At 46.2% G+C, this 21,338-nt stretch overlaps 1 protein-coding gene across 2 annotated transcripts in view; it reads right to left on the minus strand.

Annotated features, from left to right (window-relative positions):
- Nucleotides 1–797: 797 nt before the first annotated feature.
- The window catches only part of PSD4 (pleckstrin and Sec7 domain containing 4), a 66,945-nt gene continuing 46,404 nt past the window's right edge, over nucleotides 798–21,338 (minus strand). For both annotated transcript variants that reach the window (XM_051974510.1, XM_051974509.1), the window contains exons 3-16: nucleotides 20,868–20,955; nucleotides 18,133–18,544; nucleotides 11,464–11,640; nucleotides 11,183–11,263; nucleotides 10,128–10,240; nucleotides 9,363–9,421; nucleotides 8,753–8,842; nucleotides 8,054–8,097; nucleotides 6,845–7,014; nucleotides 5,486–5,556; nucleotides 5,250–5,413; nucleotides 4,808–4,952; nucleotides 4,532–4,675; nucleotides 798–2,719 (exon numbers count right to left, since the gene is read on the minus strand). In XM_051974510.1, the coding sequence (XP_051830470.1) occupies nucleotides 2,462–2,719; nucleotides 4,532–4,675; nucleotides 4,808–4,952; nucleotides 5,250–5,413; nucleotides 5,486–5,556; nucleotides 6,845–7,014; nucleotides 8,054–8,097; nucleotides 8,753–8,842; nucleotides 9,363–9,421; nucleotides 10,128–10,240; nucleotides 11,183–11,263; nucleotides 11,464–11,640; nucleotides 18,133–18,544; nucleotides 20,868–20,955 (2,016 nt within the window). In that variant the 3' untranslated portion in view covers nucleotides 798–2,461. The remainder of the gene's footprint in view (nucleotides 2,720–4,531; nucleotides 4,676–4,807; nucleotides 4,953–5,249; nucleotides 5,414–5,485; nucleotides 5,557–6,844; nucleotides 7,015–8,053; nucleotides 8,098–8,752; nucleotides 8,843–9,362; nucleotides 9,422–10,127; nucleotides 10,241–11,182; nucleotides 11,264–11,463; nucleotides 11,641–18,132; nucleotides 18,545–20,867; nucleotides 20,956–21,338) is intronic.

Consider the following 21,338-nt stretch of genomic DNA (forward strand, 5'->3'; position numbering starts at 1 on the left):
AAGGGGGGTGGGGCAGAGTGAGAGTGCTCCCCGAGCACAGACCAATGATCCCGGCTCTGAGGGAGCCCAGCCTTGCTCAGCCGGCTCAAGCAGTGGAGCACAGGGCGGATCGATGGCTCCCTCTAGTGGACCATGGTGGCAACTACAGCCTGCCTGGCCATGAGCCTTCCCCGAGCTGGGTCCCTTCCACACCGTTCGCCACACTCTGGATCAGAGGGGCATATGGAGATCCAGTCCCTACCCCCTCCCTTACCCATTCTACAGATGAAGCAACTGAGGCTGGGGAACTGAAGCGACTTGCCAGAAGTCTCCCACAAAGTGCCATGGCAACGGTTACGAACCCGGACTTCTTTTTATGACTCCCCACCTCCTGCCTCTGACTTGCTCGGGGCTCTCTCGCCCACTTTGCGAATGACTCTAGGCCGGGCCCACAGGGGGGACATTTCCCCCCTGGGAGACAGGGCTTCCTTGCGCCCCTCCCCCAGTCACAGCCCGGGAGCATCTGCGAAGGGAGGGAGCATAAGCTCTGGCCGTCCCGTCTGCCTGGGGCAGCCCCCTCTGCCCTCAAAGGGCCAATGGCCGGGCTGTGGCGAGTGCCCGCGTGCTGGCCCAGAGTCCCCCGGGGCTGAGTCAGTTCTCCCGCCCCGCGGGTACCCAGAGACAGACAGACGCACACCGGGCGGAGGGAGGCAGACACGGCCTCGAGATGTCGCTCACTGTGGGAAAGCGGAGACCCCGGGCCCCACGGGGACCGCCCGCCACCAGGACCGCGCTGCAGACCCCCAATCACACAGAGATCCAGCACTCATTGACTATTTACTGAGCACCCATTGGGTGCACCACGGCGCTCCTCCCTGGAGCCAGGAGGAGTCTGAGGATGCGCTGAGAAAACGGTCCCTGCCCTTTGGAGGCTTGCGCTCTCAGGGGGGGAGAACAAAACGGGAGAAGCCACGAGGGGAGGCTGGAGTTGGAGGCCGAGTCTTCCCCATGGCCGCCGGCTCACTTGGCTGAGCAGAGACAATGGGGGCCGTTCCCCCCCCTCCCTCTGTCCCTCAGCCTCCCACGTGTGCGCACCGTGCCAGGGAAGACCAGAATAAACCGGGCCTGGGAGTGCTCGGGGGACCCGGGGCCATTTCTGGGGGGCACCTTGTTGGAGACGGCTGGAGCCAGAATCCATCCTTCAGAGCAGGACTTCCGCTAGAGACAGAGAAAGCCCCTTTCTTGGGTTGGCAGAGGGCTGTCCTGGTAGGGAATGGGGGTCAGGGCAGGAAAGAGCACAGTTGGGGGGCGATGGGAAGGTCCTGTGTATCCTCCATCTCAGCCATTGTCCCCTCTGTCCGGCTGTTCAGGGGCAACTGAGGAGATATACTGGCGAGCTGGGGTCCCTGGGTCCTGGGAAGCTGGAAGGGAGCTCTTGTTCTCTGCTACCCTTTCTACGAGTCACCATCCCTGGGTATTTCTCCCCACCTGCTCTAAGGGCTGGGGGTGGGGTAGGAGGAAGATTCCAGCCATGACACCCCCTTTTCCTGCTCCTCAAGAAACAAAGGCCACTTGTTTCCAGCGCTCCAGGTCCCTCTCCTCAGCCCTAGAGAGCGGAAGGTCCCTCCACCCCCTTCCTGCCCCCACTCCAGACATTCGGCTCTGCTTGGCTGATCACTGAATGGGTGTTCGAGCCAGGGGCCTCTCCCAGCTGCCAGGGCCGGGGAGGGGGAGGGTCGGTGAGGAGGAGGAGAGGGTGGGCCTTTGGGGGAAAATGTTGCCCTGCCAGCCTCAGTCCTGGGACACCTGCCGATGCCCGGCTCCCACCAAGCTGGGTGGGGTGAGGGGAGTCTGCCAGGCTGACCCCCAGAGCTCTGTAAATCTGCGCACATGGGCTAGGGGCTTCCTGACCTTCTCCAGGATAGGGGAGTCTAGAACCATCAATGTCAACCCTTCCCAGGGGCTTGTGAAGCCAGCAGCCTAGTTGCTGCAGCTTTGAGGCGCCAACTCCCTTAACTCTGCGCCTCTCGGGTTCAGAACTAGAAGGGAACATTGGAGAGATGCTCTAGTCCAGCTGGGTTTTAGAAATAGGGGTGATCACATATCATGTCACGTCAGGGGGAGAAGCTCAGATCTGTCTCTCCTGTCTCAGCAGTCCCCCGAAAGCAAGCATGACTTCTTTGGGGAATGGGGGACTCCGGCTGGGACTGGGAGACATTGGGCTACTTCAGTGAAATGGGGCAGAAGTGGGTGGGGAGGAAGGGGGAGAAAAAACAGTCAGAAGCAAATGCCGGGTGAGGGAGGAGGCCAGGGCTGCCTCCACCTGTCTCCCAAGGATTTCAGCCAATCCCAAGGATTTCTGAAAGGACAAGCCTCCCAGTAGGCTGGAGGCCTCTCAGGACTCTCCACTGTAAGACACCGATTCCTGGGCCTGGCCCTGGGGGGAGCTTGTCTCTGTGGCACCCAGCGGGGCAGCTCCGGCTCACAGCTGGTTTCGGTTTCTCTTGGGGATGATCTTGCGGTAGGTTCTCCTCTCAGAAATGTTCCGCTTCACCTTGGCTGTGCTGGGGGCCTCGTCTTGGTGCAGGGAGGGGCTGGAGTGCGACTTCTTGAGGCCGGGCTCGGGGTTCCAGGCCCCCTGGGCCTCCTCCGCCAGCTGATTCTCCCACAGGTCCAAGTCCTCGGAGGGGCAGCGCAGGCGGGCCACCAGCAGCTGGATGTAGGTCTCGTAGCGGATTTTCTGAAACACACGTAGGCCCCCTCAGCCCCTGGTCTTGGGATGAGCCCCCCACAAAAGAGGGGGAGGGAAGGAGAACTCATGGGGGGCACAGCATAAGGTTGGGGGGATTGGGAGGGCTACGGGAGCTTAGCGAGTCGGTGGGTATAGGGGAGACTTTTCAGTTACGTGTGTGTACGTGTGTGTACTTGTGTATAAATATGTATATGTGTATTTGTGTGTATGTGTGTGGATGGATAAGACAGAGAGAGATGGAAGGCAGAGCACGGAGGGGGCTAACAGCCGGCCAGTTGGAAAGCCGGCTAGATCTCACGCGTGGAGTGCGGGCCAGGGGACTCAGGGATGAGCCCTGAGGCCCGAAGCTCTGGGCGGGGATGAGCCGGATCACTGGGAGAAGTCCCTTCCCTGCCGCGCTGGCTGCATCACACTCATGTTCTGTAGTTAGAGGGGTCTGATTTTTCCCACATGTTGCCCAGACCCAGAAAGTGACCCCCTGTGGCTGTTGGCGGCTTTGCAATCTGGATTGACACTTCAGGGTCAGACTTGCTCAGGATGGGCCCTCAGGGAAGTCTGCAGTCCCCGTAGGACTTAACATATGGGCTTGAAGAAAAAAGACATCAACAAACACCCTAACGCTGAGACTGCTGCCGAGACTCCCTGGGTTTAGCTGGGATGGGTTTTAGGCTGACAAGTCCTTTTGGCTTATAGAGGCCATTGATTGATACCCTGCTTAATTTATTTAAATATATATGTATAGATGCATACACACACACACACACACACACATATGTATCTAATGTAAAATTAAAGAGAATTTAAGAACCAAGAACCGAGGAATGAGGACTTTACAATTTATAGAAATGTTAAAACCATAGGAGAAAAAAAAATCCACATAGATGTAACCAGGGTCACAGAACTAGGCCTTTGCCTCAGGGTGATGATTTTTAAGGGGCACTGACAGTACTTGCTCTCCTTTAGCTAAGAAGAAAGATGATTCCCTAATTTCTAGGACTAATGAATCCATAACGCCAGCTTCCTTTCCCGGAGGCCTCTCTCAGGCAAGCTCATTCTCAGCCCAGGGTATGGTGGGGTCTGTCTCCCCTTCAGGGAGCCCCTCCCTATCCTTATCCCCCAACTGAACTCATCTTTAAAAGTTGACTTGTGGTTTACTCATTACTTTTCCCCCAGGCACCTTATTATTTCTTTAAACCATTTGCTTCAGATATAAGAAGCATTAGTAAGGGGTCTGTAAACAAAAGCTTCAAGAAACAAGTTGGAAATTCTGAGGCAAATCTTAATTTGTACAAAAGGGGAAAAAAAGCCAGTGGTCTTTCCAGATCTATTGGCTACACTAGTTGAGAAACATTAGTATATTAATTATCTAAACTTAGGCAGCCCATAAAAAATCATATTAGGTATGTTCAGAGATGTAAAGACCTAGGAAAAATTTATGGCTGACAAGAAAGTTGGGGATTTTTTTTCCTTTTAATTTCTTTTCTTTTTTTCTTCTTTTCTTTTTTGTTTCCTTTGAATTTTATGGAAGGAAACAAAATAAGCCCAATGAAAAATGTTTTGGGTGTGTGTGTGTGTGTATATATATATATATATATATATATATACTCATAGCATTCTATGCTTTAGTGTGGGCCAAAGAAAAATGATTTTTAGACGGGGCCCAGAGAGCAGCCTGGAGCTGAGCTTTATGATTAGCAATGGCATATGTCCCCAAGGGCACCTGCGGAGGTGAGATTGTAGAGTCCAGGACCTGGTTATATGCCGGCAAGGAGGCAAAATTTCAAAAGGAGAAGGCCTTACCTCGTACTCCAGGTACTCCTTCCTGAGCCTGTACTCCTCCAGGCCCCGGCTCCGGCCCTTCTGCTCAGGCAGGCTCTTCTGCAGGTCGATCAGGTCATCGGAGGCCGCGTCCAGACAGCTCTCGTGGGCTCTGTGCTGCTCCTCCTGTTTTAAAGGGGTCTCGGCTGAAGCGGAAGCCTGGCCTTGGGACCCCCTGGAACCCTGGTGCTCCGGGCTCTTCTCTGGGGCTCTGTCCCAAGTTCTTCCCTCTCTCTCCCCTCCCACAGGCCAGCTTACCAGGGAGCTCCGCGCCGGGCCAGTCGGGAGGATGGGCCGGACAAATTTGCGCTGAGAGCCCACGGCGGCGGGGAAGGGCGGCGCGGAGTGCGTGGCCGCGGCCAAGTTGATCCGGGCGATCCAAGAACTCATCTCTTTGGCGGTCCTAGGGCCACGTGGGAGAGATGCTAACGTGAACAGCTGTTTCTCACCATAAACACATTTCCTTCCTCCCGTCCCCATCTATCCACTAGTCTCCCTTTCTAGGGGGATTATCTAGATCCAACTCCATCCCCCAGGCAGAAAGCGTAACTTTCATGGTACAAAGCAATGGCGGACTGGTCCGCTCCCTGCCACAGCCCAGGGCCAGTCAGGGCTGGAGTCCCGGGAGGGAAGGAGAGAGGAGCCCCAGAACGAGCAGCTCCCAGTGGTCCTGGAGCCTCATCCTCCCCCAGCTACTCACGGGGCGTGGAAGAGGTAGAGGCGCCAGTCGGCCGTCCGCAGTTGAAAGACGTGAGGTTTCTTGGTGTAATGGACCGCCGGGACGGCCAGGGCGTGATGCACCCCCACCGCGTCCTCGGGCAAGGGCCCCACTCGCGGCCAGTCCTCCGGACAGGACTCTTCGCCCTGCGCCAGGAGAGGAGACTTAGAGCCCGGGCTCCCAGGGGGAGGCCGCCCGCCGGTGGATGGCACCCTTACCTTCAGGAAGTAGAGCACCATCCCTCGAAGCAGGGTGTGGAACATCTTCCAGCCACGCTTCCCCCAGGGAGCTGTCCGGAGGAGAGGAAAGAAGCTGGTGGGCATATAGTTAACTAAGTCTGGGTCACTGAGGCTTTGGGCCAGGGAGAAAACTTTTCCCTGTTGCAGTCTTTTAAGGCCCATCAGGTTGGCCCTGGAATAAGCGGCCCCTTCCCAGATAAAAGACGCTGGAGAGGCCTCTGGACACATTTTGGGGGACAGACGGGGCATTTCAAGTCACCCAACCTTCTGGGGACTGGAGTTAAGCACCCACATTTACTCCATGGTGGGGGTAATTTTCTCAGCCCTCAGGCAGTCCTGGGACAAATCTTAGACTGGACAGGGGTTCCCAGGCCCGAATCCCACCTGTAGACATCAGAGTGGAGAAGCTGGGTGGGAGGATGGATAGAGCACTAGTCATGGAGTCAAAAATTCATGAATTCAAATCTAGCCTCAATCATTTCCTTGTTGTGTGACCCCAGTAGGTCACTTAGCCTCTGTTTAATCTCAGTTTCTTCAAGTATAAATGGGGATAATTATATCACCTACTTGTTGTGAAGATCAAATTAAATAATATTTATAAATGGCTTAGTTCCCTGTCTGGCACATAGTAGGTGCTGTACCAAGGCTTATTTCTTTCCCTTCTTCCTTAGTGATTCCTTGCCTTCCCCCTTTCCAACAGCTCTGGTCACTGAGGAGTAACCTACACCTCAGCCCAGTTTTTCCATCAGAGGCAATGTGACCCACACTCATGGAAATAAAACTTCATACCCTGGGGAAGAGACAGAATAAAAATAACCCAGTTCTAATGCCTTTTCCTCTGTGTGGCTTTTTCCGATTCCCCCAATCAGAAGAGATTTCTTCCCCTTGCTGGTGCAGTTGACAAGACATTGGATCTGGTTCAGGAAAGCAGAGTTTGAATCCTGCCTATTTGTGTGACTTTGGGCAACTCATACTTTTTCAGCCTTCATTTCCTTATCTGTAAAATGGGGGTGATAATAGCACCTACCATATCTTACAGCTGTGAGGTTCCAATGAGATAATAGAGACAGCATCCTAGAAATATGAGCTGCGATAGTGTGTTCTTCCCAGTCCTCGGTGTCCCATCTTTTCTCGGCCTATTTTGTATTAGGGTTATTCTGATGTGTCTCTCTTCCCCATCAAAATTGTAAACTCTTTAGGGATTTTGTGTATCCCCCACAATTCTTTGCATGCAATTGGTGCTTAAGACATGTTTGCTGACTTAGTGAGCACGGTCAATTAATGTACATCTCTCTCACACACATACACACACACACATCCAGAGCCCCGAGCACTCACTCTTTTTCCCATCGACATCCGCGTGCATCTTTCGAGCGAGGAGCCCTTGCTTGTAGGTGGGCACCGTGGGGTCCTGGGTGATCTGGACAAAGGTATTGCGCCTCTTCTGGCTGCCTGAAAAGGACAGCCTGGGCTTCATGGGTATCATGGCTGCCTCCTCCTCTTCGTCCCTGTGTGGTGAGGAGCCAGAAGGTGTAAGGGCTGACGGCTATGAGGGGAGACACCCTTTAGAAGCACAGACACGGTGGAGGGAACGGCTCTGAGGGCACAGGGGATAGAACTTGGAGCCACAGACACCTGAGTTTAAATCCCGCATTGGACAGCAGCAGCATAATCCTAGCTGAGCCACAAACTCTGCCTCCATTTCCTCATCTGCAAAATGAGGATAGTAATAGTACCCACCTCACAAGGTTGTCGTGAGGATCAAATGATATAACGTAGATCAAGTTCTCTATACATTCTTTTTTTAAAAGTTATTTTATTCCGAATTAAAGAAATAAAATAAGCATTTCCATAATAGAATAGAAAAAAGATGATTGCATATAAATTGCAAATCTATTATGTTCAACTTGCTATTCCTTTTAAATTTTATAATAATGTTATCTCATGTAACTTTCTTCCTTCTTTTTTTCTTCCTCTCTTTTCCCTCCTCTTCTATAAATTCAAGCAATTATTATTATATTATTAGGGATGGAGACACAAAGGGCTCAGCCCCAGAGCAGTCTCTCTGTGTGCCTGGATAGATATGCAATGCCCATTTCTTCCCCCCAGAAATCTGGGACAGGCTTCATACCCTTCTAAGACCAGCCCCATCTCCTAGATTTTTGTGCTTCCAGAGACTGTCCACGAGCATGGGATTCTCTGTTCTTAAAACTAGTTTTCTCACTTCCTTCTATCTTTTTGAGCTTCCTGTATATAGAACAGAAATGACCTGGGCTCCCCTTCTCTTCCACTCCTTGGTTGGAACACAGAGGCTTGGGCTTCCTGTATTCCCACTAGTAGCATGGATCAATCTCTTCATTAAGAGCATAACATGAGCCGGACCCTGGGGTTGTTTAAGTGGCAGATGATTCCTGGGTCCCAGGAGAACCGCCTGGTCCCGCAGCCTGCCATGGAGAAGTCCTGCCAACATGGGGAGGAGCTGGGGCACCCTGGGAGGAAGTGGGACTTCGGGGATACAGCAAGAAGGGAAAAGGGGTTATTACTTACACTGCCCATTGTAGCTTCTCACTGCGGATAGACCAGTAGAGTGTCTGGAAAGAGAGAACAAGACAAGATGAAAAAAACAGACCACAGTCACCCTAAAAGTTGATATACTGAAGCTCAGTGAAGTCAACTTATCCAAGCTCAGGAACATCAGAAACTAATTTTGAAGCCCAACTCATGCGGCAAACAATGTCTCCCTCCCTGCATCTGCCACCCCATGCTCTGCCACCAGCCCTTCTTTTTCTGGACTCCTGGGAGAGCAATATCTGGTATTTTTCCTAAAGGGGTGGTGGGTCACTAACCACACCCTGTGGGTATCTTCCATCCTTGTTCCAAAACCCAAAACAAATCAAAGAGGAAATGAACTGTCTTATATGATATGGTCTCCCTCCGAGGGCTCATCAGGTGATGGGCACATAGTAAGTGGACACTAATTGTCAGCGAATAGCAAGTGATTTCCCCTCTTTGGGTCTCGGCTTGGCTGAAATGGACAGGATACTGGAGCCAAATGTCGTCTATGTGTACATAGAATACAGAGACGTGGAGCATCTCTGAGTTTCAGTTTGGGCACCTCTAAAACGAGGGGGTGATGAGATGACCCTCGAGGTCTCCTACTACTTGGGACAACAGGTATAATCCCAGCAGTGCCTAAAGCTCTAAGGAGAACTCCCAGCCTTCCCCCAATCTTGTTGGTCTCCAAACCTTCAGCTGCTCCTTGGGGAAGTTCCCACCATCCTTTAAGCCATTCAGGTTGGTTATAAACTCCTGGCAGCTCATGCTCTTGCCGATGTTCTGTGGCCACACGTGTGTCCATAGAGAAAAGCAGATATGGGCTATTATTACCACCCTCTCTCTCCTCATCCCCCCAATTGTCCCTGCTCAGATGCTGGAAGTCTCTTCAACCTCTCTCCTCAGATCTTGTCAGCTGGCACCCCCAGGCTTTCCTTATTGGCCTAGACCTCCTAAACCCCCGCCCCTTTATCTCCTTGCCTGAGCTCTCCCCTTACCCATCCTATATACCATGCAAATGCCAACCTCCAATCTATCGCTCCTGCCAATCTTCTCTCCCTGATTTGTTACTTTCGTGGCACCAGGACTGTAGCCCCATATGGGGTAGCGGGTACTCTCCCTGTATCTAGCCCCAGTACTAGCCCCAGTACCATCTTAGACGGAGCAGTCCAGTGTTCCAGAAATGAACTCCACTGATCTCGAATGCCAGGAAAACTAGTAGGTGGAACTACTCCAGTTTCCTCTGCAGTCTGCCTCCCTCCCTTCCTCTCTGATGCTCCCACCTCCCTTGATTCCTGCTTACCTGTCCATGCAAATCTGTGTTGAGGAGCATTAGTGCACAAGTCAAGGTGTGTACAGCATCTGTGGCACAGAGAAACCAGGATGTCTAGGATCTTGATGTGGGGAAAGCTAACCCTCCTGATCTCTTCTACTATTAACACTGGCTCATTCAGGATTTCTGATTGAGTCTTTCTCTTTTTCCTGTCTCCTGTCTCTATTTAAGTCTTCCTTAGGTGCTTGCCAAGGTGTGGAAGCCTTAAGAAGATAGATTCAAGCTGAAAGGGCCTTAGAAAATGTCACGATCCCCACCACCAAAAACCCCGTTTTATTGATGTTGAAAATGAGATCACTTAAGCATTAACTGGAATTTGAACTCAGGTCTTCTGACTTCAAATCCATCATGTATTCCCCACTGGGCCACACTGCCTCCTTAAGCACTGGAGGATGAGCCCTGAAAGAGATGGTCCATTTTTCATTCAGGAACCAGCCAAGTGTGGCGGGAAGAGCCTCATCATCAGAGTGTTGGTGATTAAGTGAAACCATTTCCTAATAAGTGGAAGGAAGGGAGGCTGTAACCAGGGGATGGCCAACCCATGAAATCCCAGCACTTGGATGTAGTGGAAGTGTGCTGCTCCCTGTCCTCCAACTCATTCCCAAGCCAGCTGTGATGGGCAATCTCCCTGTTTTCCCTCAGATCCATTTATCCAGCCAGGACCCTCCACCTGCCCTGCCCCGTCTCCCTCCACCTGCCCTGCCCCGTCTCCCTCCATGACCCTCTTTTTCTCACCTGCTGATGGGAAGGCTCCAGGGTTGCAGTGGTGGAAACGCTTGGAGAATTGATAGAGGATTCTCTCTCGCTCTTGGGTCTCCCCACTTAATACCAGAGCCTGGAGAAAGCCCCTGGCATGGGGTGGGGGTAGCAGGGTGAAAGTCAGGGAGGGGGAATCATTGGAAAAACATCCCACACTGAGAATGGATTCCACCCCCCAACTCCTCTTCATTTGTCTTCCTAAATGTTTCATAGAATCATAGTCCAGACCTGGAAGGGACCCAAGAGGTGACCTATTCCAACTCTTTCGTTTAATCATTGAGGAAACTGAGGCCCAAAGTATCTAGAAAATATTGAGCTAGACCTGGAAGGGACCTCAGGGACCTGTCTCTATTTAAGTCTTCCTCAGGTGCTTGCCAAGGTGTGGAAGCCTTAAGAAGATAGATTCAAGCTGAAAGGGCCTTAGAAAATGTCACAATCCCCACCACCAAAAACCCCATTTTATTGATGTTGAAAATGAGATCACTTAAGCATTAACTGGAATTTGAACTCAGGTCTTCTGACTTCAAATCCATCATGTATTCCCCACTGGGCCACACTGCCTCCTTTAAGCACTGGAGGATGAGCCCTGAAAGAGATGGCTCTTTCATTTTCAGGTAAGGAAACTGAGGTCTAGAGAAGTCAAAAGGTTAGACCTTTAAGTCACAGTAGTAGACATTAAAAGTGGGATTTGAACTCAGGATTTAATGCATGCTAGCTGGTATTACAGGGGCAGCTAGGGACACAATGAATACAGAGTCAAATTAGGAGTCAGGAAGACCTGAGTTCAATCTGGCCTCAGACACTTCCCAGCTGTGTGACTCTGGGCAAGTCACTTAATCTGTTTGCCTCAGTTTCCTCATCTGTTAAAAAAAAAAAGCTGGAGAAGGAAATGGCCAACCACTCTGGCATCTTTGCCAAGAAGATCCTAAATGGGGTCAGCATCAGACATGGTTGAAATGACAGGATGACAAGCTGGTTCTGTGGTTACTTGTATTCATTTTTTGCCCGTCAATAGCCTATAGGCCACTTACCGGAGGGCTTGGTCCAAGCTCTTATTTTTAAACTGGAAGAAGGAGAGGTATTTCTCAGCCACATCCCTGCTGAAGTCATTGCTGCAAAGCAAGAAGGACACGGGAGGAGTGAGGAACATGGATCTTGGAACCAGGCAGAGAAGGAGAGGGAAAGAGGGAGGCTCTGAAGACATGGCCACGATGGCGACCGCTCAGGAGGGCAGTGCCCTGGGCACGGAAGCAGTCGCCAGCCAGCCCTCTGGCCAGGCCCCCCCAGTCCACCGGCCTGGACCCCCGCTCACTTCTTCTGGAGGTGAGCAGCCACTTCGGACTTGCGGAAGCCTTCCAGGTGGTAGAGGCGCGAAGCCAGTTTCCAGGCCACCTCGTCAGGGTTGACTCCATTGGCAACTTTGTCTTTAGCTTCCGGCCTCAGTTCTTCTACCTGGGGCTCTGCTTGGGGCTCGGTGCTTCTGGTATAGCTGAAACGAGAGGAAAGGAGCAGACTTTGAGAGCTGGTAGACCACAGGCCTGGGCGTAGTTCTGACCACAATATTCATGCTGCAAAGGAAGGCCCAGTGTCCGGAGGTCAGTCTCAGGCCCGAAGAGGAATCCCTGAGAAAGAGCCTGACCCAAGGCCAGCTGCCGCAGGGAAGACAACTTCAGGCACAGATGACTTCCCATATTTAGACCAAGCCCCAGAGCACCTAGATAATGCAGCAGATAGAGCAATAGATGTAAAGTCAGGAAGAGCTGAGTTCAAATCCATCTTCAGACACCTACTAGCTGTGGGACTCTGGACAAGTCAGTTCATTTCTGTTTGCCTCGGTTTACTCAACTGTAAAATGGGGATAATAATAGCATCTACCTTACAGGGTTGGTGTGAAGATCAATGAGATTATTTTTTAAAATAATGATATTTTCATTTAAAATAATGAAAAATAATGAATTTTTCTCCTTCCTGTTAAAGTCCGATGATAAGGGTGTGTTAAGTCAGGGGCCAGGTGAAAGAATTCATTATGAAATTTTCAAATTTATTGGTCAGAGATAAATATAAATATATATATATCCAATGCTTATAGAGTCAGTACAAAATACACACCTTGATATTCCTGTATCCTTTCTAACAAGCTCAGTCAATTGAGATACAAATAATTAAGCCCGGATTTTGGCTACTTTAACAGAGATGTAAATAGTTGTGATAAACATCAGAGTAAAATTACTATAGCAATGTCCTTAAGTACCTTTCTCCCAAATGCCTTTAGTCTCCATCGTGGGCTGCTTTTCCTGTCCCAAGTTCAAAGGTATGTCTTTGATCTATTATATACCTGAGTTTGCATTTTGCTTCTGTCGCCAGGATTTTTATCAATATATTAATGTCTGTCTCTGCTCTTTTATATTGAAAAGGGAAGTTGGTGAACCAAGCTACTTTAAGTTTCAAAACATGAAATGGACTCTCACCTCCTGGCTCTCTACACCCTCCCTTCCTCCTCGTCCCCACAAACAGAAAATAATTCTATATAAGTTAAACAAGTGCAATTCTTCTAAACATGTTTCTGCATTTATCACGTTGCACAAGAGAAATCAGATCAAAAAGGGGGGAAATGAGAAAGAAAAAAACAAGCATGAAAAGAACAACGACAAAAAGGTGAAAATATTATGTTGGGCCCACATTCAGTTCCCACAGTCCTCTCTCTGGATGCAGATAAGTCTCTCCATCCCAAGTCTATTGGAATTGCCTTGAATCACTTCATTGTTGGAAAGAACCACGTTCATCACAGTTGATCATCACACAATCTTGTTGCTGTGTACAATGTTCTTGTGGTTCTACTCACTTCGCTTAGCATCAGTTCATGTAACTCTCTAGGTCTCTCTGAAATCATCCCGTGGGTCATTACTTATAGAACAATAACATTCCATTTCCATATTTCAATATTCACCCATTCTCCAACTAATGAGCATCCACTCATTTTCCATTTCCTTGCCACTACAAAATGAACTGCTATAAACATTTTGCACATGTGGATTCTTTTCCTTGTTTAATGATCTCTTTGGGATACAGACCAGCAGAGACACTGCTGGATCAAAAAATATGCACAGTTTGATCGTCCTTTGGGAGTAGTTCCAAATTGCTCTCCAGAATGGCTGAATCAGTTCACAACTCCACCAACAATGTATTAGTGACCCAGTTTTCCCACTTCCTCTCCAAAATTAACATTATCTCTTCCTGTCATTGGCTAAGAGTCAATCTAAGAGGTGTGAGGTGGTACCTCAGAATTGCTTTAATTTGCATTTCTTTAATCAATAGTGATTTAGAGCATTTTTTCATATGACTTAGAAATGGCCTTAATTTCTTCATTTGAAATTGTCTGTTCATATCTTTTGATCCAAATGAAATTATTACTATAAAGTGTTTGGCACATAGTAAGCACTACATAAGCATTAGCTATTATAATAATAATTATTAACTTCTTAGGGCCTTGGTTTCTTCATCCATAAAATGAACATGATGAGTTCTAAGGTGTCTTTCAGCAGTGAATCTTTAATCCTTCCCATCTCATGAAGGGAACTCAGCTCTTTTAGGGTCTGAATAATTAATAATAATAACCAACATTTTTATAATCTTCCCATATTATGGTCTCATTTGATCCTCACATGAACCCTATAAAGTAGGTACTGTTGTTAACTCCATTTTATGGATGAGAAAACTGAGGAAAGTGACTTGATCATGAGTCACATATGGAACTGACTAGGAAAAAGCTGGATTGAATCTGAACAGATATAAAATCTAGCCTGCTTTACTCCCCCAAACCTTGGCTGACAGTCAGTGCTCATGACTTTCATCTGCGTGGGCTCAGAGACACCCAGGAAACAAAATAAACAACCAAACAAGCTCAAAACTTGAGAAATGGGCAGCTTTCATTTTTGCAACTTGAATTCCTTCTCCTCCTCCTCTTCCGCCTCCTCTTCTCCTTCCTTTTTCTTCTCCTCCTTTTCCCCTTCTTCTTTTCCTCTTCCAGCTCTCCTCCTCTTCCTCTTCTTTGTCTTCCTCCTCCTCTTCCCTTTCCTCTTTTCCTCTTTCTTTTCCTCCTCTTTCAGCTCTCTTCCTCTTCCTCCTCTTCATTGTCTTCCTCCTTTTCCTTCTTTGTCCTCCTCCACCTCTCCTCTTCTTTGTCCTCCTCCTTTTCCTTCTTTTCCTCCTCCACCTCTCCTCCTCTTCTTTCTCTTTTTCCTTTTCTTCCTCCTCTTCCTGTTCCTCCTCCTCTCCTTTCTCTTTTTCCTTTTCTTCCTCCCTTCCTGTTCCTCCTCCTCTCCTTCCTCTTTCTCCTCCTTTCCCCCCATTTTTCCTTCTCCTCTAGCTCTCTTCTTATTTCTCTTTTCCTCCTTCCCCTCCTCCTTCTTTTCCTCCTCTTCCTCCTCCTTCTCTTCTTCCTCTTCCCTTAGTTCTAACTCTTCATTATTCCCTAGAAGCCTCCAATTTTGGGGTGAGTAGCACTGGAGTATATGGACAAGCATGATAGCAGAAGTACAGTCCCAGGAGGAGGAATGATGTAGAAAACACATAGAGAACTGTCTCCCTTTCCATGATACTCTTTGGTATAATTAGACATGTTTTATTTGCATCTATGAAATAACTACAGCGAATGGTTATGGGCTAATTGTTTCTGCTGAAGCAAAAGACGCTTCTCTGGCTCCTCTAGGAGAAGGAAAATGGCCCTGGGTCCTGAGGAGCAGATGATCAAAGGAAAATTCAGTATGAGAGCAGGAGGCAAAGGATAATTAGAGAAAATGGTTTGGAGGAAGTTGGACTCCTGGAGAAATTCTGTTTTATTTTGCTGATAGCTATGGGAACTAGGCTCAGACTCCACCAGAAGGAGAAATAGAAGATCAGGAAAGAAAGATTGAAGGAATCAAGACAATTCAGCCTGGGCTTCAGACCGTCAAAGATGAGAAAAAAGAAAGATGAGAGAAAAGTTAGGGTCAAAGACTAGGAATTTCATAAACCTTATCAGTCCTATTTGTTTAAAATGATGGACCAGTAGGACTTATGTTCTTACTCAACATTAGTTCTCTGTAATAGTCAGTTTTGTTGCCTTCAAGAAAATTGGGTGATTATAATAAAAAAAAAAAAGAAAAATATATTAGATGTGAAAAAAAATCTTTCTTAGAAACACTACTGATAAAAATCTGATAATCTACAAGGAAATGTCACATGTTTGAAAGAGTAAGACCCATTCTCCAACAAATAAATGTCAACAGGTAATTATCAAAAGAAAAAACTTACATTAATAATTAAGGGAAAGTTTAGTCAATCTCTTATTAACACTTGTAAATTAAAGTAGCTCTGACACGACACCTTCCACAGCAGAACAGATGTACAGGACAACAAAAACAAAATGATTAAAAATGATAAAATCGAGTACTGGTGTGACTGTGGTGAAATAGGTATGCTGCTGCTGTATTTGTAGAGCAGAGAATTGTTATCTGTTTGGAAAGCAACATGGAATTGTACAATAAAAGATACTCTTCATAGCCTTTGATCCAGTAATCCCACTATAAGGGTTGTGTTCTAAGAATTTTAAATACAGGAAAAAAGTATTCTTTTTATACAAGCATCCTTTAGCAGCACTGTTTCCAATAGCAAAAAGCTAGAAACAATCCTTAAGGGCAGGAATATCTAGAAATATAAATGTTATGGAATATTATTTTATGAGAAATGACAAATATGAAGAGTATGATCAAATGAGAACATATGTAAAGCACTTCACAAACTGTATAAACATTAGCTATGGTTATTATTACAAAAAATGTGGGGAGATTTATAAGAAATGATACAAAGTGAAGAAGGCAGAACCAAAAAGTAAATACAGACTGAAAAATAAAAGTGGTTGTAATGATCACTGAGACCAGAAAAAAATGCACAGATGAAAAAAAAAAATCAGCACACAGGATGGTTGTAATTTTAAATTTCCTTTTAACAAAACTGCTACTAATGGAAATGTAAATTTTACATAAAGTTATGTTTGTGGTCACTTATTTTAATCTTTGTGGATTAAATATTTTTGTTGATGATGATGGTTACTAAGGTCAAGATGAAAATACATGAATTGCAAACCACTTTTTTTTTTAAAAAAAGAAGTAACGACCTGCAAATGTAGAGCTTCTAATTATAGTGGGGTGGGAAAAAGAGAAGTCTAAGAAAGGATATTAATTTCTGGAGGCCATCTAACCACAGGAAGAGGTTACAAACCTGAAGAAGAGAGGTTGAAGCTAGTAGCCTGAGCAGAGGAGACATATAGTCAAAACCCACTGGTGTCAAGTAGGATAAGGGAAAGATCATACTAATGTAGGACCCTTCAATTTGATTTTCTGGAACAAAATGGGTTTAAGCATCATCAGGTATCCCAGGGAGAATGAAAGAGAAAGAATAGAGGAGATACATTTTTTTTCTTCCTTTCTTTACTTTTCTTCTTTCCTTTTCTTTACTCTTTCTGCTATTTATTTCCTTCCTTTCCTTCATTCTTCTTTTTCCCTTTGCTTCTTTCTTTCCTTTATCTCTTCTTTTATTTCTTTCCTTTCTTTCATCTTTTGTTTCTTTCCTTCTTTCTTTTTTCTTTATGCCTTCTGTTATTTCTTTCTTTCCTTTCCTTCATCCTTTTTCTTTCCTTTGTTTCTTTCTTTCCTTTATCCCTTCTTTTGTTTCTTTCCTTCTTTATTTTTTCTTTATGCCTTCTGTTATTTCTTTCTTTCCTTCCTTTCCTTTCCTTCATCCTTTTTCTTTCCTTTGTTTCTTTCTTTTATCCCTTCTTTTGTTTCTTTCCTTTTTTTATCTTTTGTTTCTTTCCTTCTTTCTTTTTTCTTTATGCCTTCTGTTATTTCTTTCCTTCCTTTCCTTTCCTTCATCCTTTTTCTTTCCTTTGTTTCTTTCTTTCCTTCTTTCTTTGTTCTCTCTGTTGTTTCTTTCTTTCTTTTTTCCTTCATCCTTTCTTTTTTCCTTTCCCTTCTTTCTTTCTTTTATTCCTTTTTTGCTTCTTTTCTTCTTTCTGAGATTTCCAGTGAACACTGTATTCTTGGGATTGTGGTCTCCTATTACTCAGCCTCACCCAGGTCAGCCCTAATTTAGAAGCCTAAACAACCTGACTTCATTTCATGGGATCTCAGGGTACAAATTTAGGAACAAGCCAGTCAACAAGGACTACATTCTCCTTATTTAACCTAACCTGAGGCAGGTTACCACCTTAATTGGGCTCTAAAAAGCCTTGTTGCTTTGGATGTCAAAGCTGGACTTGAAGTCAAGAAGATTCAAATCCTGCCTTGGACACGTGACTAAATCACTCTCAGTCTCAGTTTCCCCATCTGCAGAATGAGGATGATAGTAGCTCTTCAAAGTATTGTTAGGAAAATCAAACAAGATGATCTTTGTAAAAATGCCATGTAAACCTTAAAATACTATGTTATTATTATTAGTTATTGCTAATATTATTATTAAATTATTAGTATTATTTTAGGACTTATAATCCAGAAACCGATAACTTTAGCCCCCACTTTGGGGCTACTTAGGCTTCCTTTTTTGGCCGATGATGATTTTTGCAGCCACCTAACCCCCATATTTAGGAGTTCTGTTTTTCCCAAACTTCACTCAGCACCTGCACCATTTCCCTTCCCGAGGGCCTTCCTGCGTGATTAGATTTATTTCCCAATTCTTACTGAGATCTGTGTTCTGATTTCTCGTGATTTTGTACCTTTTAGACTTTCTAAAAATTCTCCTTTTGCCTTGATCCTCTCGCATCTGGGTCTTTGGGGAGGCATTTTTATAACTCAGCTCATTAGGACTACCCGTAGCCTTTCCACCCAGCTTCCCTCCCCATTACGCCATCCTAACAGGATAAACATACATGACACACATAATATACATTATAATTATTCCTGTTTGTCACTCTCACTCCCACACTTCCCTCCCATAACATACTTACTCTCTGGTGTTGGGGGGTGCTGGGCTGACATCCGGCTGTATCTCCCCAACCACTTCTGTCTTGATTTCCCCTTGGGGCTCCACTGTGTTTCTTGGAGGAAGGGGCTCCATTGTTTTATTCAGGAAACCAGGATCTGTTCCCTCCTTCTCCAAGGATGAAGGGCAGGAGGCAGCCAGGATTCTCCACTCAGGGAAGGCCCTGGCAGGGTGAAAACTCCCCTCTGGGGGCTGTGCCGGGCTGGGGATTGAACTGGAGCTAAGGCTGGGACTAGGGATAGAGCTGGAGCTGGATTGAGGACTGAGGTCCCTGACCCCAACTCTTGGGCTGCTTGACTCCTGAAATGAGGGTGATGGTATCCAGGGGCCTGGGTCAGAAGGAGTCAGAAGGCAAGCAGCCTCAGCATTGCTCTCACCTAGGGAAGAAGGAGAAGATTTGGATGACTCACCCACTTTGGTCTAGAAGATGTTCCTCCCTCCCCCTTCCCCTTTTTTCTTCTTTTTCCCTCTCCTCCTTTTTCCCTCTTCTTCCTCTTCTTAATCTGCTTTTTTCTTCCTTTTCCCTCTCCCTCCTCCCTTTTCTCTCTTCTTCCTCTCCTCAATCTACTTCCTTTCTCCTTAATCATCTTCTGCTCTCCTCTTTTCCTTCTCTTCCCTTCTTTCTTCCTCTTATTCTCTTCCTCTTTCCTTTTTCTCCTCCCTCTTCCCTCTTTCCTTAATCTGCTTCCTTATTAACTGTCTTCCTCTCTTATTTTATTTTCCCTCTCTCCTCTTTCCCCTCCTTTCCTCCTTCTCTTTCTCTTCCTTTCCGTTGTTCTCTCCTTAACCTGCTTCCCCTTCCTGTTATTTTAAAAAATTATTCATTTAAAACTTAAATACAAATGGAAAAAGAAAAAAATTGCCATGTGCACAACAGAATATGAGAGGAATCAAAATATGAAATAATAAATTTCCATTTCAAGAAAACCTATATAACAAATACTACACATTATGTTGGAGCTGTCCACTTTTTCTTTGCTTCCTTGCATGCTTTCTTTTGTTCTCTGCTGTGCACTTTTACTTTATTTCCCCCCCTTTCCTCCCCTTCAGCTCCCTCAAACAGACTACGTGGATATATACATATGTATGTATATATGTTACATATAAATACATATATATACATATACACACACACATATATACATATATATACATATACACACACACACACACACACACACACACATATATATATATATGTTGAGGGGCGAGAGATACTCTAACAGCGATGGGGTCCCCAGGCCGCTATCTCAGGTTTTTGTGAAAGAATTTGCTGTCCCGATCTCCAAGTGAGGGTTTTTGACAAAAAATGGGCTTGTTCACTAAGAAACTACTCAGAGGGCTAGTTCCTGATAGGAATTAGCAAAGGTTTGGATACATAATCTTGTCTTTTATTAGCTTTCTAGAGTTTGGGGCTAGGGAGAGATTAGGGGCTAATTTTCAAATCAATAAAGAATGGTGATTGTCTCCCAGACCAAAGTGATTCTCACATCAATTGGGAAGTGGGAGATTCAGGTGGGTGGGAATCATTTTTAGGAATTTCCCCAGGCCAGGTGGCCCATCCTCCACAAAGATCAGGGAGACACGGAGGCTTTATTACATCATATGCACATGCATGTTCATACATATACAGATATCTATAAGCATACTCATATATATCTAACTAGACCGTACTATACTTATTTGTCCTGTTTCTCTGCAGGTGGATAGCACCTTCCTTCTTAAGTCCAAGTCTCCATATTTTTCTAACTCCTAACTAACTAATTCTAACTAAAATTCATCATTTTACCACACCACAGTCACATTGCAATCTTATACTATCTAGTTATTTTCAGTAGTCTAAAATGATGATCAATATGGTTGACATATAGTGTAGTTTCCCTATTTTTCTCTTTTTGATGAAAGTTATTTTAGCTTTAACTTTGTCTGAGATCATAATTACTCCCCTGCTCTTTTTTCTAATAATTTCTACTCCAGATCTTTATTATTATCTTTGTTTATATCTCCTATTTTCTAGCTCTGCTTTATTTCCCTCTTATTATTTAATCTACCTCTTTCCCCTTATCTTCTCCTCCCCATTCCTTTTCTCTCTTCTCTTCCTTCTCCTTTCCCTTCTCCCTTTTCTCTTCCTTCTTCCCCCATACCTCCCCTCCTCACTCCCCCCTCCTGTATTCCCTTCCTTCCCTCATCTTCTTTTCTTTATTTCTTCTTTATTTTTCCCATCCTCCCTTCCCTCTTTCTCTTTCTTATTTTCCATTTCTTCACTTCTTCACCCCTTTCTTCACTTCAATTTCCTTATTTTTCTCTTCCCCCCTTTTCCTTCTTACTTCCATGCTACTTCCTCTTTCTTTCTCCCTTTCCCTTCCTTTCTCTCTCCTTCTCTTCCTTTCCTGCCTTCTTCCTTCTTCTCCATCTGAGCAGTGTTAGCACTAACTCCTTAATCTGCCCCCCCACCTTGAGGGGAGAATTTGTCTTTAACTGGAGCAACAAGGTATACTCAGGGACTAGGACTGTCCCCCCACTTGATAGCTTATGAAAAGAAGTGGGATCCTTCAGATATGCCCCCCCAATCCCAAACCACCTTTGGGTCTTGGAGTTGTTCTCACTCCATCTTCCCAAAGTGATCGACTCCCCAGCATCCCTAGTCCGGGAGCTGTCACCTGCCCTTTCCCTGAAGTAAGTTTTAGAACTAGGACTCACCTGGACCTCTCTCTTCAGGACTGAACAGTTGCTTGTCCACACTGGAGGGAACCTCTGGGGTCCATTGGTGAATGGGGCTGTCCTGAACCTAAGGGAAAAATTCAGGTTCATCTCCTTAAAAGTTATTAATGAGACCATCTACTCCAGCATCCTCATTACAGGGGAGGCAACTGGAGTTCACAGGGTAAGTCACACAGCAAGTTCATGGTGGAGGCAAAATTAAGACCTGGTTCTCTGGAAACTCAAATGAAGAAGATCTGATGGTCGAGCAGTCAACTGACTGGGGATGGGGAGGAGATCTGCTAAAGTGGAACCACTTTTTTCTCACACCCAGAGACTTTTGGGGCAGCAAGTCCCAGCCCAGAGGCAGATAGTGGGGCTGAGGGAGCTGAGGAGCCCAAAGAATAATAATCAAATGTGCATAGCACAGAAAGGAGGCCCTTGGCAGAAATTCTAAAAACATTTGCTGAC

This window comes from Antechinus flavipes, chromosome 2 (assembly GCF_016432865.1).
Source record: "Antechinus flavipes isolate AdamAnt ecotype Samford, QLD, Australia chromosome 2, AdamAnt_v2, whole genome shotgun sequence".
Classification (NCBI taxonomy): domain Eukaryota; kingdom Metazoa; phylum Chordata; class Mammalia; order Dasyuromorphia; family Dasyuridae; genus Antechinus; species Antechinus flavipes.